A 16,217-nucleotide genomic window follows, 5' to 3' on the forward strand; every position below is an offset into this window, starting at 1 on the left:
GGAATCTATGCATAGCTTATGAATTGTGGCTGATATTGGGGACTCTCTGTCTTTGTTGGATTGCAAATTATTTTGAATGTGAAGCTCGTTTGGCTTCTCTGTGTCTTTTGCCTTCATGTTGAGCTAAAACCCACAGGAGGTAATAAGAGAAATTCTTGCAGATGGCACAGGGCTAACAGTAGAGGGTCATTAAACTTTGATCATGGGCCATTAAAATGGGTCCCCCTTGGACAAAGAGATGGCAACCACTCAAGGTAAACCAGTTTTTCAAATCTGAACTCCAGGGGAAACATAACTAAGTAACAGATCTCCTGGTGGGGGACTTTGATCACTTGACAAGAATGATAAGAGGGTCACCTGACAAAAGGGGATGTGAGGTTAAAAAGAATGGGTCTCTCACCAGCCATTCTGGGAGAGAGCAGAACAATTAAAGTAAAGTAAAGAATAATTGTCTCTAGAAAACTTTGCAAATGCCTATGTGTGTGTTATGTGCTACACCTATCACATGTCCCCGAGCTGTAAACCCAGAGGACCCAGAAGACTGGAGCTCTGGGAGAGGGTGTACTTAAGCTACTGGAGGTCTGTGGGATCTAACACTGATCCTGGAGCCTAGGGCAGATGGGCTGAGAGGTCCCATTTCCCTGAAGGAATAATGGACAGAGAGCCTGTGCCCAGGTGCCAGAGAGGCCTACAAACAAAGTGCTGCAGCCTGTGGTTGGAAGTTGATAGATGTTTGGCTTCATGTGTGTGTTCCCTCTGTGCGCCGCCCCAGCCCTGTGCAGACAGCTGGCATGGCAGACCTCGAGCGAACCGCCCAATGACCACAAGATCCATTAAGAGATGAAGGCACCCAGCCAGGTTTATTGTCGACAAAGCATGGTACTAGTATCCCGCAGACTCTACTGGACCACTAATACATGTATGCCCATAACAATGGACCAGCTCAGTGAACGGCAGGACTTTCCGTTCCTCCCTAGGCCAGACCTAGACATTCTCTCAGAGATACCTCTTTATACCCTGATACAAACAAGTTACATACTGCCCCTCTGACATGGCTAGTTGTTACCCATCTCCTTGTACATGTTGGTTCGATCAAAACATCTCTATTCATCACACTGTCATCCTGACCTTCTCTTTTAGGTGGGGTCAGTGTGTTTCTGTTATTCTTTGGGGATGTTTTTGTACCATCCTTGATATTGGGATGTTCTGGTACCACTCTTCGGGAACGTGTTTGCATGAGTACTCTGTGCCTAGCACTTTTTAGGAATGTGTGTTTCCACAATATCAGCCCTGTTCTTGCCAGATTTTGTGAACTTGCAAGCAGGCAAAGCCTGACATTTGCTCATAGCCTGACTTCTGCTAACTTTGCTTTATATCAGCAAAGCTTGCTCGCTACTTTAGCTCAGGTTTCATACCGGGCCTCTGATACAAGGGCTTATATCTCAGACTCTTTTTTTTTTTGTCTTTTTATGGGGAGGATGTTTACCCATCATCCCGGTAAAACATAATGCACAGAGTGAAAATGGCCCAGTGGGCTAAACACTGTTATGTGACCACCTTACTTTACCATACATGCATTTATGCCCCATCTGTCCCTCGGTCTCTTCCTACTACACAGCCTACTCAGATCAAGGGAAGCTTAAAAGCATACGAACTTCACCGAGGTGGGGCCCAAACAGCAGTCTGATGAGCATCCAGCAGAGGGAGCTCTCCTAGGGCTGTGTATGACTCATAGACTTTAAGACCAGAAGGGACCATCATGATTATCTACTCTGACCTCCTGCACATCACAGGCCTCAGAAACTCACAGCCCCCCACCCCCATTCTGGTAACAGACCCCTAACCTCTGGCTGAGCTACTGAAGTCCTCAAATCATGATTTAAAGACTTCAAGTTACAGAGAATTCACCATTTACTCTCGTTTAAACCAGAAGTGACCTATGCCCCATGCTGCAAAGGATGGTGAAACCCCCCAACATTTCTGCCAATCTGACCTTGGGGAAAATCCCTTCCTGACCCCAAATATGGCAATCAGTGAAACACTGAGCATGTGGGCAAGACACACTAGGCAGATACCTGGGAAAGAATTCTCTGTAGTAACTCCCCATCTAGAGTCCAGTCTTTGGCCACTGAAGATGTTTGCTGCTAGCAGTCACTGATGGGCCACATGCCATTGTAGGCAGTCTCATCATGCCATCCCCTCCATAAACTTATCAAGCTCAGTCTTGAAACCAGGTAGGTTTTTTGCCCCCACTGATCCTCTTCCAAGTCTGCTCCAGAACTTCATTCCTCTGATGATTAGAAACCTTCACCTAATTTCTAGCCTAAACTTGTTGATGGCCAGTTTATATCGATGTGTTCTTGTGTCACTATTGATGCTTAACTTAAATAACTTTATCCCCTCCCTGGTGTTTATCCCTGTGATGTATTTATAGAGAGTATTCACTGCATACCTGAAAATCGGGTCCCCCGACTCTCAAGTTGGACACCCAGAACCCGAGGAACATACAGTGGCACTTGTGAACTTGGTTTAAAGTGACTTGCCCAGAATCACATTGGAAGTCAGTGGCAGAGACAGAATCCGGTTCTCATGGATGGCATTCAAGTGCCTTAATTACAAGATCATTCTTGTTCTTCTTCCTGTCCCTTGCCTCATTCATTACACAGCTTTCAAATTCTACAATAAATGAGAAAAGGACCTGCAGCCTTGTTCACCAAATTACCCGGATTCCTAACATCCAGAAATCGCCTCTTCTCCGGGAAAACCTTCTGGGTTGATCTATGTGATCTACTTTGTTTAGAACAGTAACAGTTTTACTATACTGATGAAAAGGTCTCTATAAACGAAAGATATTATAATTAATATGACTGGCTAAAATTTTCAGGCAGGTTTTTAAGTTCTTTCTTAGAGCAGTGTTATTTGTTTTTACAAAGTGCATCCTCTTAAATACTAACGGTGTACAAGTGACTGTGCAGTGTCCAAAATGTGACCTCACATTTGCAGCCTTAACTTACAGTAGTCTGAAGACAGTTCATCATGGCATGGGGCCCTATTATTTGAGAGACTCTTCTGAAGGGCGAAGTAGGGCTGACAGCTCTGCTTGTTCCACACGATTTAAGAATGCTTACGTTGCCTGGTTCATCCTTCATTTGCTTCCTATGTGGATAGATGTTGGGGGAATTTTAAGGACTCTCCTGAAAATAGTTCAGAGTAATATATAGTTCGGTCTCTGCCAACCAGGGCTAGCACAGGGACAGTGTTTGGATCAAGTCTATCAGCAAATATGAGAGAGAGATTAATTTACCAAGCTTCTTCACTGTACCACAAAATTTAGTTTTATTAAAAGTGAATATTTTTATTGATGTATTTGTGAAATAAAAGTTCCAAACCTAATTTCTTAGAGTTCTCTCCAATTTTCACCAATATCCATGCCAACTTTTCTTTCAGCTTCTTTAATCTTACTTTCTAACAGACCAAGGCTGCCTTCTCTTTGTCCACTTTTAGTTGCAGTAGACGCTATGATCTACCTTGCCTGACAGTCTTACTTGCTATAGTAGCCAGAGAGATCTCAGGAATATTATTCTCATCAACATTGACAGCAGTGAGATATCAAATAGGGTTACCATACGTCCGTTTTTTCCCAGACATGTCTGGCTTTTCAGCACACAAACCCCCATCCGGGGCGAACTGCCAAAAAGCCGAACATGTCTGGGAAAATGCCGGCCAGGCACTTCCCCTCCCGCGGCGGCTCTGCTCCTCCCCTGACTCTTCGGCTCTGTTTAAGAGCCGAGCTGCCCGAGCGCTATGGGCTTCAGGCAGCCCCCTTGCCTCCAGACCCCAGCCGCCGGCCGGGCACTTCCCCTCCCGGGCTCCGGCGGCGCAGGGTCCGGAGGCATGGGGGCTGCCCGAAGCTGGTAGCGCTGGGGCAGCTCGGCTCTTAAACAGGCACTTCCCCCTCCCGCGGCGGCTCTGCTCCTCCCCAACTCTTCGGCTCAGTTTAAGAGCCGAGTGCTACGGACTTTGGGCAGCCCCCATACCTCCGGACCCTGTGCCGCCGGAGCCCAGGAGGGGAAGTGCCCGGCTGGGGGCGCAGGGTCCGGAGGCATGGGGGCTGCCCGAAGCCCAAGCGCTACCGGCTTCACGGTTTGCCGGGCCGCCTCCAGACCCTGCGCCCCCGGCTGGGCACTTCCCCTCCCGGGCTCCAGCTGCGCTGGGGAAGCGCCGGCCGGGGGCGCAGGGTCTGGGGGCGGCCCGGCAAACCGTGAAACTGGTAGCGCTTAGGCAGCCCTTTCCGTGTGGCTGGGAGTGGGAAGGAGGAGGGGGCGGAGTTAGGGCGGGGAAGGGGCGGAGTTGAGGCGGGGCTGGGGTGGGAAATGGGCGGGGCCAGGACCCCGTGGAGGGTCCTCTTTTTGTATTTGTTAAGTATGGTAACCCTATATCAAAGGGAGTCTAGATCTCCCATTACATACATTTCCACTAAACTGGTGCATGGGTCCTGCCCAGAACTCTAGATCTCCTAGATGGCAGCTCAATAGTCAGCTACTAGATCATAAAAAATTAGTCTGTTACTAAATTAAAATACAGCATAAACAGGAACAAGGAGAACAAGAACAGGTATAGACATTTGCTAGGTTTCTTATATCAATGCTCAGCTGATTCTGTTATCAATCTGCTACTTCAGTTAAAGTCTCGTTTGTTTCTAGCCTTCAGAAAGGTAATAGTTTCAGATGTTTTAAAGTACAGTACCAAAAACTTACCACAAGTGATTGGCTTCCAAAGCATAAACCTCTAGTTAAGCTACCACATTGCAGCCCATCCCAGAGAGAGCATGATTTCAATCTTTTTCAGTGGGATCCTGTATCAAAAAGGTAAAACCAGCCACAGTCCCTCTCTTTTCTTCACTCATCACACCTCTACTTCCCCCTCTTTATTTCATTTGTCTGCTGCAGGTCTCTTAGTTATAATTCTTGTTCTTAAGATTTTATTTCAAAAATCCAAACTGATCAACATTTTAATGGCATATTTAATTACAGAAAAATATTATCTGAATAATACTTAATTACTCTTTAGACTGAGCTCCTCTGGTCAGAGACCAGACCTACTTTTCTGTTAGGAAAGCACTTAGCACATTGTTCACTCTGCCGTAAGAGATGAAAATTTGCCCAGATTGGAACAGATCTATGGTAGTTCATCAAGCACAGATACAGACAGCTGTACATTATTATAGTATGACCTTGATTATCTGGTCAATTATCCAAATGAGCCCTATTATAGAATACCACCTGTTCTCAGTTACAGGGGCATGTCTCCCACACTCTATTAATTACACACAAAATTCCTTCAGTTACATGAACTTACTCAGTGTTAACCACAATATTCAGATAAGCAAGGCTGTACTGAATCTAGCCACCATTGTTATTCAGGGACATACATGTCACTTCCTATTATGTAATATATGATGTAACAGATTTAGACTCCTACAAGGAGTCTAGCACATGAATTTTTTGACCTGGTACTGCATGACATTTTGATTAAAAAACTAGAATGATATAAAATGAATTAGGCACATTAAATGGAGTAAAAACTGGCTAAATGCTGGTCTCAAAATCTAATTGTAAATAGGGAATCATCATAGAGTTGGTGTGTTTCTAGTGGTGTCCTCAAGAGTCAGTTCCTGACCCTACAAGCTAACATTTTTATCAATGATCTGGAAGAAAACAAAATCATCCCTGATAAAGTTTACAGGTGACACAAAAGTTGGGGCAGTGGTAAATAATGAGGAGGACAGGTCACTGATATAGCGATCTGAATAACTTGGTAAGCTGGACACAAGCAAACAATGTGTGTTTTAATATGGCTGAATGTAAATGTATACTATGTGACAGACCCAGACCAGTGGGGTACAGGAGTCTGGTAGAGGGCAAATATACTGGTCACTGCATGAGTAGTTTTCTGTTCCCTGAGTGACCAGAGCAGGGGCTGCACTAAAGTAATCAGGAACCTGCTAGAACCAGTTAAGGCAGGCAGGCTAATTAGGACACCTGGAGCCAATTAAGAAGAAGCTTCTAGAATCAAGAGTACTTATGGCACCTTAGAGACTAACAAATTTATTAGAGCATAAGCTTTCGTGGACTACAGCCCACTTCTTCGGATGCATACAGAGTGGAATAAATATTGAGGAGATATATATACACACATATACAGAGAGCATAAACAGGTGGGAGTTGTCTTACCAACTCTGAGAAGCCAATTAAGTAAGAGAAAAAAAACTTTTGAAGTGATAATCAAGCTAGCCCAGTACAGACAGTTTGATAAGAAGTGTGAGAATACTTACAAGGGGAGATAGATTCAATGTTTGTAATGGCTCAGCCATTCCCAGTCCTTATTCAATCCTGAGTTGATTGTGTCTAGTTTGCATATCAATTCCAGCTCAGCAGTCTCTCCTTGGAGTCTGTTTTTGAAGTTTTTCTGTTGTAATACAGCCACCCGCAGGTCTGTCATTGAACGACCAGACAGGTTAAAGTGTATATATTGGTGAAGGTATATATTGTCCCCAAATGTGAAATATCTTCGAGACACCACTGACTTCCTGAGGAAACTACAATCCATCGGTGATCTTCCAGAAAACACCATCCTGGCCACTATGGACGTAGAAGCCCTCTACACCAATATTCCACACAAAGATGGACTACAAGCTATCAGGAACAGTATCCCCGATAATGTCACAGCTAACTTGATGGCTGAACTTTGTGATTTTGTCCTCACCCACAACTATTTCACATTTGGGGACAATATATACCTTCAAGTCAGCGGCACTGGTATGGGTACCCGCATGGCCCCACAATATGCCAACTTTTTATGGCTGACTTAGAACAACGCTTCCTTAGCTCTCGTCCCCTAACGCCTCTACTCTACTTGCGTTACATTGATGACATCTTCATCATCTGGACCCATGGAAAAGAAGCCCTTGAGGAATTTCACCATGATTTCAATAATTTCCATCCCACCATCAACCTCAGCCTAGATCAATCCACACAAGCGGTCCATTTCCTGGACACTACTGTGCTAATAAGCGATGGTCACATAAATACCACCCTATACCGGAAACCTACTGACCGCTACACTTACCTACATGCCTCCAGCTTCCATTCAGGACACACCACACGATCCATTGTCTACAGCCAAGCTCTAAGATATAACCGCATTTGCTCCAATCCCTCAGATAGAGACAAGCACCTACAAGATCTCTATCAAGCATTCTTAAAACTACAATACCCACCTGCTGAAGTGAAAAAACAGATTGACAGAGCCAGACGAGTACCCAGAAGTCACCTCCTACAAGACAGACCCAACAAAGAAAATAACAGAACACCACTAGCTGTCACCTTCAGCCCCCAACTAAAACCTCTCCAGCGCATCATCAGAGATCTACAACCTATCCTGAAAGATGATCCTTTACTCTCACAGATCTTAGGAGACAGACCTGTCCTCGCTTACAGACAACCCCCCAACCTAAAGCAAATACTCACCAGCAACCACACATCACTGAACAAAACCACTGACCCAGGAACCTATCCTTGTAACAAAGCCCGATGCCAACTCTGTCCACATATCTATTCAAGTGACATCATCATAGGACCTAATCATATCAGCCATACCATCAGGGGCTCGTTCACCTGCACATCTACCAATGTGATATATGCCATCATGTGCCAGCAATGCCCCTCTGCCATGTACATTGGCCAAACCAGACAGTCTCTCCGCAAAAGAATTAATGGACACAAATCTGACATCAGGAATCATAATACTCAAAAACCAGTGTGAGAACACTTTAACCTGTCTGGTCATTCAATGACAGACCTGCGGGTGGCTATATTACAACAGAAAAACTTCAAAAACAGACTCCAATGAGAGACTGCTAAGCTGGAATTGATATGCAAACTAGACACAATCAACTCAGGATTGAATAAGGACTGGGAATGGCTGAGCCATTACAAACATTGAATCTATCTCCCCTTGTAAGTATTCTCACACTTCTTATCAAACTGTCTGTACTGGGCTAGCTTGATTATCACTTCAAAAGTTTTTTTTCTCTTACTTAATTGGCTTCTCAGAGTTGGTAAGACAACTCCCACCTGTTTATGCTCTCTGTATGTGTGTATATATATCTCCTCAATATTTATTCCACTCTGTATGCATCCGAAGAAGTGGGCTGTAGTCCACGAAAGCTTATGCTCTAATAAATGTGTTAGTCTCTAAGGTGCCACAAGTACTCCTGTTCTTTTTGCGGATACAGACTAACATGGCTGCTACTCTGAAACTTCTAGAATCAATTAAGGCAGGCTAATCAGGGCACCTGGGTTTTAAAAAGGAGCTCACTTCAGTTTATGGTGGGAGTGTGAGGAGCTGGGAGCAAGAGGCGCAAAGAGCTGAGAGGGTGTGCTGCTGGAGGACTGAGGAGCACAAGCGTTATCAGACACCAGGAGGAAGGTCCTGTGGTGAGAATAAGGAAGGTGTTTGGAGGAGGCCATGGGGAAGTAGCCCAGGGAGTTGTAGCTGTCATGCAGCTGTTACAGGAGGCACTATAGACAGCTGCAGTCCACAGGGCCCTGGGCTGGAACCTGGAGTAGAGGGCGGGCCCGAGTTCCCCCCAAACCTCCCAATTGACCTGGACTGTGGGTTCTCCCAGAGGGGAAGGTCTCTGGGCTGTTCCCCAACCCACATGGTGAATCTCTGAGGCAAGAAAATCTGCCAATAAGTGCAGGACCCACCAAGATAGAGGAGGAACTTTGTCAACACCTAGGAACAAAAAATTTAGGCCATACTTACAAGATGGGGGACTCTATCCAGGGAAGCAGATTTGGCTGTGGTGGATAATCAGCTGAACGTGGATGGATGGCAGGAGAGAGATCACTTGATCATTAACTGTTAGTTCACTCCCTCTGGGGCACCTGGCATTGGCCACTGGCGGCAGACAGGATACTAGGCTGGATGGACCTTTGGTATGACCCAGTACGGCCGTTCTTATGAGCTCCCAGTGTGATGCTGTGGCCAAAAGGGCTAATGCAGTCCTTGAATGCATAAACTGGGGAATCTCAGGTAGAAATAAAGGGTTATTTTACTGCTGTATTTACCACTGGTGCAACCACTACTGGAATATTGTGTCCAGTTCTAGTGTCCATAATTCAAGAAAAATGTTGATAAATAGGAGGGGGTTCAGAGAAGAGCCACGAGAATGATTAAAGGATTAGAAAATATGCCTTATAGTGATAGATTCAAGGAGCTCACTCTATTTAGCTTAATCAGAGATGGTTAAGGAGTGACTTGATTACAGTCTATAAGTACCTAAAGGGGGAATATTTGATAGTGGTCACTTCAAGCTAGCAGAGAGAGGAATTACATAATCCAAAGGCTGGAAGTTGAAGCTTGACAAATTCAGACTGGAAATGTGGCATACATTTTTAACAGTGAAGGTAATTAACCATAGAACAGTTTGACAAGGATCATGGTGGATTCTCCATCACTGGTAATTTTTAAATCACAAGTAGATGTTTTTCTAAATACGTGCTCTAGGAATTATTTTGGGGAAGTTCTCTGGCCTGTGTTATACAGGAGGTCAGACTAGATCAATGGTTCTCAAACTGTGGGCTGGGACTCCAAAGTGGGTCATGACTCCATTTTAATGGAGTCACCAGCACCAGGATTAGACTTGCTGGAACCTGGAACTGAAGCTGAATTCTGAGCTCCACCCCGACCTGGGGCGGTGGGGCTCAGGCTCCGGCGCCCTCTCCCCCCACCCTGGGTCATGTCGTAATTTTATTGTCAGAACAGAGTTGCACTGCAATGAAGTTTGAGAACCACTGGACTAGATGATCATAATGGTCCCTCTGGGCTTGGAATCTATGAAGCTATTAATTATTTTTCTCAACTTTTATGGGTTTTTAAACCCTATGTCAATCATATAAATGAACTAATCTGTACAGACACTGAAAAACTGTAATGGATTTTTTTAAAATTATACCATTTGTTTTCTTAATGCATTTCAGAATAATAATCACAAAAAATTAAATGAGCAATTGTTTATTTTTAAACTGTTAAGCGAATGTGAGAGTGTAGGGAGCTAAACTATTGAAACTTGAAACTAAAGACCTCTGTTTTTCCATAGAAAACAAACAGCACAAGCAGTAGCAATGCAAGCTTTTCACACAATTACCTTTTCCCTCCTGCCAGCATGCCAAACATAGATGCTGAAGGAGCACCTCTAGTTTCATTTCTACGCCAGTTTAATCTTTGGCCTGTTTTCAAAGACTACAAATTAGTGCCAACATCTTATTGATGCAGAACCTGTCCATTATGTCTTGCACTGAGACCACCACTTAATGTAGCAGTTAGGCATGTTTTCACCTACCCACCTGCCATTATGTTGCCATTCTAGCACATGAATAAAATTCACATCCCTGAACTCCAACCACTCAGCCTTCCCTCAGTCACTCTTTTCCACCCAGTCAGGACCCACCATTTTTCTTCCCCTTCTCTTGGCCTCCTACTACTTTCCTTCTCTGCTTGAGTTCCCCCTCCACCCCTTTACCAGTCTTCAGAGTGTAGGCCTTACTTACTCATGCTTTCCACCAAATCCCTTTAAGTATGGGGAGCAGAAGATGCTCTGCTGCTGGAGTGATGGATCTCAGAGGTGAAGAAGGTACAAATTAATTACCAATCCTATCAATACAATTGTGTAGTAATCAAAAAACAACTTACAGTTTTCTTCAACATTTTGACAGCATAAGGCTTCTGAGTTCCTTTCTGCCTGCATCTGTAGACAATGGATGTAGCACCACTAAATGAAAAAGAAACAGTGTTATTATTGAAGGCTATTGAATACATCTTGTCTAATTAGACAACACTGTGTGACTTCTTATTTCCAACTGGAGATTTCTAATAAGTTGCAGAGCAAAGGGTTAAAATATAAACTTCTACATTCTCAGCTGTTTCAGTGCAGCTAGAGGACAAAGATGTAATTACACTGCCTTTCTGCCCCTCAAATCCTGTGAGAAGTCAGAACCTGATACTGTCCCAAATGCAACTAAGAGCAGCTTTAGGTCTGCCCTGACTTCCACCAGCCATCCCTTTGGGCTCTTCTGCCAGTGAAAATTGCCAGATCTCAGTGAAGTTCAGTCACACCTTCTCCTGCCCCCTTGCATGCCCTGAAACTCTCCCTATGCCAGGAAGCAGAAGAGACTGCAAAGCAGAGGTTTAGGGGGAACCCTTTTAGGGCAACTATAAGTTCTCTCTGCTGCTGGAGTGTCACAAAAGGGACTTAATATAGCCCAGGTTCTAGGCCAATGTATCTCACCTTTGTTAATATATTTACAAAGGGGAAAAGATTACTGTGCTAGTATGATACTTGCATGTAGTATCCATTCAATTGCCTGGTTAATCATAGCAAACCCAAATCTCATCCACTTGCTTGCAGACTGTGCCACTAGAAGACAAATTCAGCCCTAGCAGAAGCAAAAGAGGCTTTTAGTTAAATCAACTGGAGTAGTACCTAAATACCCCAAGGCTAAATTTGGCCCAAGATCTTCAATTGTCTTCAAGGTGGATTTATTAAACACATCAGGTCAGGGCACTGGTAATGTGCTCAAATTAACATGTTCCATTTGCTATTGCCAAGAAAGGAACTGTACTGTATCCTTTGGCTAGATGCAGGAAAGAATTTTGGGATAGTTTTTGGAGGTTTTGAGGATTTCAGTTAACCTGTTATTTCATTATTTTTCATTTTAGCATTTGAATTTCTTATTGCCAACTTAAGTCAGAAGCAGAAGTACCAAAATACTGATCACCATCACTGATTCTTGTGACATATCTGGACAAACTGGAATCAGGAATTACTTGAAACTTTACAAGAAAGACTGTTCTCATGAGATTTCCATTATCAAAACTACTGAGTCGTAAAGTTCATAGAGTCATAGGTTTTAAAGCTAAAAGGGTTCATTCTGATCATCTGATCGAACCTCCGGCATAACACATCCTCTAGAATTAAACCCAGTAATTCCTGCAGTGGAAGGACTTTCTTCCTTACTCCACAGAGTGAGCACAATCAAGCCCTATAATTTGTTTGAATTAGAACAAACATTTGAGAAAAGCATCTTCACGACAGGTCAGTTTAGAAAAGGTTTAAATAAGTAATTGCTTGAGAGCTTCCATGTATCAAACCATTGACTCTTTTGAAGTTTGCCCATTTCTACACACTATGTACAGTGGAGATACTGTGTTTCTTTAGTGTGCAAAAATGAATTTTTTAAAATTTGTAACATATTGATAAATATATAGGGGTATTCTAACTTCCAAAGAATTTCAGAATCATTAAATATATTTAACCAGAATATTTCTCATTAGCCAATATAAAGAACTCTCAAATGGCTCTATTCAACAAGACAGAAAAAATACCCAGAGTTAAAAAAATCCAAATCCTCTAAGTAAAAAGAGTTAATCCCTAAGGACACATTATAATCATACATATCTTTTCAATATTTTACTAAAGAACTGCAATAGGAAGGTCACTGCATCAATGCAAATCATTATACAGTGCTTTACATATTTAAAGTGCTATATAAACATTACACTAATTAATCTTCATATACTCCTGTGAAACAGACAATAAACCCTCTAGAACCGATAATGTAAAATAATATCAAATGTCATCTGCTTAAGGCTGGAAAAGGGGAGACAGATTTCTGGAGAGGGGTTCTGTGACAATACTGGTGCAGTCAAAGAAAAGAATTTGGGGTGAGATTGAGTTGTATGGTAGGTGTCTGGGTTTGTTATCCACATTTCAAAAGGAATGATTCAATATAAATCTAGAAGGGCAAGTTTAGAAATGGGGAGGACTTTGTTGTAAAGAGCATTGTCACTGCATCCCCTGGAGTCCTAATTTGAGAGCCACGTTCTTTCCCAAACAATGGAACATCAGGCATCTGGAGAAGAATGTTAAAGAGGCCATTGCTGGCATACCTACAAACAGTCATGGCTGAAAGTGCTGTTTCTGTCAGGGAGGAAAGGAGCCTTCTAATTAATACCTAATCCCCTCCTTCAGACACAAGTGGCAAACTACATCAACAGGAAGACCCCCAAATTATTTGACTAATGGTGGGGTGCGCATAAAACAATTGCTGTGAAAGCAGAAACCCATTTCCTTCCAACTGATGATCGTGATGGGAAAGGTCTTTTCCCTTTTTGTTGGTTTGTTGTTTTCAATTAAAAGCCCCCACTCTGGAGCCAGTCTTCCTCCTGGGATCGTGCAGAAAGGAGACAGAGGTTTAGAAAAGAGGAAGTAGCATAATGTCGAAGGTGGGCGCTCATTTTCATGAGTTCTATACTGCTCTGTACAGCTCTGCAACATGCTCACAAGAAGTACATCTTGCTTTGTTTATTTTGGATTTCTGCAGCAGCCCTATCACGGATAAATCAGCCTACTGATTGACCAACACACAGAGCTTTCCTGGACCTGCATGGTTTGGAAGGTCATTGATATATTTTTCAGATTAGACCCTCAGTCAAGAGAAAATAGTGGAAAACTTCAGTGCTGAGAAGCTCATGTAAGTCAGGAAAGCTTAGAACATTTGTAATCATAACTGGTGCCCTCATCTTGAGTTTTTCAGTGTTGCAAGTGATGAGTCTTTATAGTTAAAAAAAGATTTTCATGAGCAGGCAGGGTTTGGAAGAGCTCACAACTTCATTTCTGGTTCCCTTTCTCTCACCTTGGAGTATTAAAGTATAACTAAACTCCAAGCATAAATTATTCAGAGTTGGTTGGAAGCATATAAGGAGGACATATAAAGAGAAAATACAAGTAGTTTTCCATGCTAGGAGTCTGAATTTCTACTCTGTGGAAAATACTGGAATTTCTTTTACTGCTCCTGGAAATCAGGTTTGGATGAGATTTATTTTAAAAAGCTCAGATACATACTGCAGAAATGAGTGGGTTTAAAAAAAAAAATCTTGCTCTGCTACACAGCGGGATGCCTACAGCAATATCCTATGTCTTAACTTGCAAAAAAGCCTAAGAAACACTATATAAATCTCATCTAATGCTGCTTGAGTATGAATGACTGTAACCCTAACAGCATCCCAGTGCAAGAGGGCAAGGGGCTCATTGGTACCTGGTAGTGAGTTTCAGCTGGCCTGACAAGTTCAGTGTATCCCAATTCATTAATGTCAGATGGTATCTGATGCATGTCATGTACAGCATCAGTGGAAGACTAACAACACACTGATGGTTAATATTCTGGTGTGGTGTGCATATGGTAAATGCCCAAAGGACAACAGAAATATGAAGGAAACATGGAACTAAAATGTATTTACCAGACAAGACTGAAGAGTGGGTAAAGAGGTTTCTCCCAGACAAAGAACAAGCTGACACCTCCAGCCAGCTGTCATCAGAGTTGCTTACCAATCACATGACAAGTGTCCATTCATTTGCATAGAAGAGGGCAGGAACAGATTAACTGGCATTTTAGCAAACACCTACAGAGGAGGAAACTAGCATGGAACTTCCTTCACCACCACACTCCATGTCTCCTTCCATACAGCTTGAATTGACTTTATTTTGGGAGGCATCCTTCAGCAGACTCCATTTCAAAGGTTCACTGGACTATAAAAGAGAGGGGCAAAGAACCTCAAGTGATCTTTTACCTAAGACGAAGAGACACTGGAATTTGTCTTTGGGAAGAGATCCTGACCAGAGGGACCGTCAGCCATCTTGCTGGAAGAAGTGTGTGGTAAGAACCTTACCTGATACTTAGACAATAGTTTATTTCAGTTTTAGCATTAGGAAATTTATTTTTCCTTTTGTTTTGTTTGTAACCCTTTCTAACTGTATTCCTTGTACTTGGCATAACTTAAAATCCTCTCTCCTTTGGTTAATCAGCTTGTTTGACTTTTAATCGAAACGAGCCTAGTGCTGTGCTTGAACTGAAGCGATTGTTAACTCCAGCTGAAGTGAGAAGCTGTGACTTTCCTCTCTTCAGAGGAGCCAATGAACCTTATCATTCCTCTGAATGGTCCAGGAAAGGGCTGGACCTGGCGGAGCACACGGTTTTGTGAAATTTAGGACTGGGGGGGGGGGGGAAATGTTGGATTCACTTGGCTGGTAGTCACAGAGGAAACACACACCAGTACCCGCTCCAGGCCGGTGCAGCACAAGTGTCTTATTTACTGTCACAGGAGAATATTCCCCACTCCAGTGCCAACGAAGTCTAACAAAGTAAGCACTGGCACTGTACCACTCCCAGCTGTCTAGTAACCAAGGCTGGTGGATACCAGTGTGTGGCTGGGGTGTGACAAGCAGACTGCTGGAATCAGAGTACTGAGGGATAGCTCAATGGGGCCATTTAGGGAACTGGGGTAAAAATCTGTCTGGGGATTGGTCCTGCTTTGAGCAGGGGGTTGGACTAGATGACCTCTTGAGGTCTCTTCCAAACCCTGGTATTCTATGATTCTATGAACACATAGACCATGCATGCTTGTTTGCTGGCTGTCTGTGTACAGGCTGTGAGCCACTACAGCAGAGCATATAAAGCACCAGGGTTACAGGAAAGGTGACGACAATCCCTCACTGTCTGGATTGCACCCCGGAACACAACAATGACATCTAAACATAAAAGTGCTTTGAAAACAAACCCTTGCTCCCATACAATAAGTTAATTGCACTAACATTAGGAAAAACTTGTGGGAGGCATCATTACTCACTCATTGTGAATGTGGACAAGCAGCTAGGAAAGGGGATTTTTATTCTACAATGGAGCTATTATTTTGTTGCAATTGTAATGATTTTGGCAAGTTGGAAAATGTAATTCAGTTGTCAATCTCAATGATTTTGCTGTTTTTAGTCTGAGTTTTCACACAAACTTTAGAAATGAAATCCGAAGGGAAAATGAGATGACATACTTTGCACATATGTGCTGTAATATTTTGCAAATTAATTTGAAATAGCTCTTAAAACATTCAACCACAGGAATAAAGCCCCCTTTTCCTTCACATATTTGTATGTATGTATCTTGAGTTTTGTTGTTGAATATTTTTAGACATATATGTTGTGTGTGGATATTATGGATTTTGCAGCTACATATTTGAGTCTTTTGAAATTGCTAAAATGTAAACCAAGTAGAATAGCAGAAATGATAAATTTGCACACACTATTTTTATTTTTTATACAC

At 43.0% G+C, this 16,217-nt stretch overlaps 1 protein-coding gene across 2 annotated transcripts in view; it reads right to left on the reverse strand.

The window, feature by feature from the left end:
* CAMK4 (calcium/calmodulin dependent protein kinase IV) overlaps positions 1–16,217 on the reverse strand; it is a 284,110-nt gene that overhangs the window by 155,924 nt on the left and 111,969 nt on the right. For both annotated transcript variants that reach the window (XM_054033155.1, XM_054033156.1), the window contains exon 2: positions 10,759–10,837. In XM_054033155.1, coding sequence (XP_053889130.1) covers positions 10,759–10,837 — 79 coding nt within the window. The remainder of the gene's footprint in view (positions 1–10,758; positions 10,838–16,217) is intronic.

This window comes from Malaclemys terrapin, chromosome 6, assembly GCF_027887155.1.
Source record: "Malaclemys terrapin pileata isolate rMalTer1 chromosome 6, rMalTer1.hap1, whole genome shotgun sequence".
NCBI classification, from domain to species: Eukaryota; Metazoa; Chordata; order Testudines; family Emydidae; genus Malaclemys; species Malaclemys terrapin.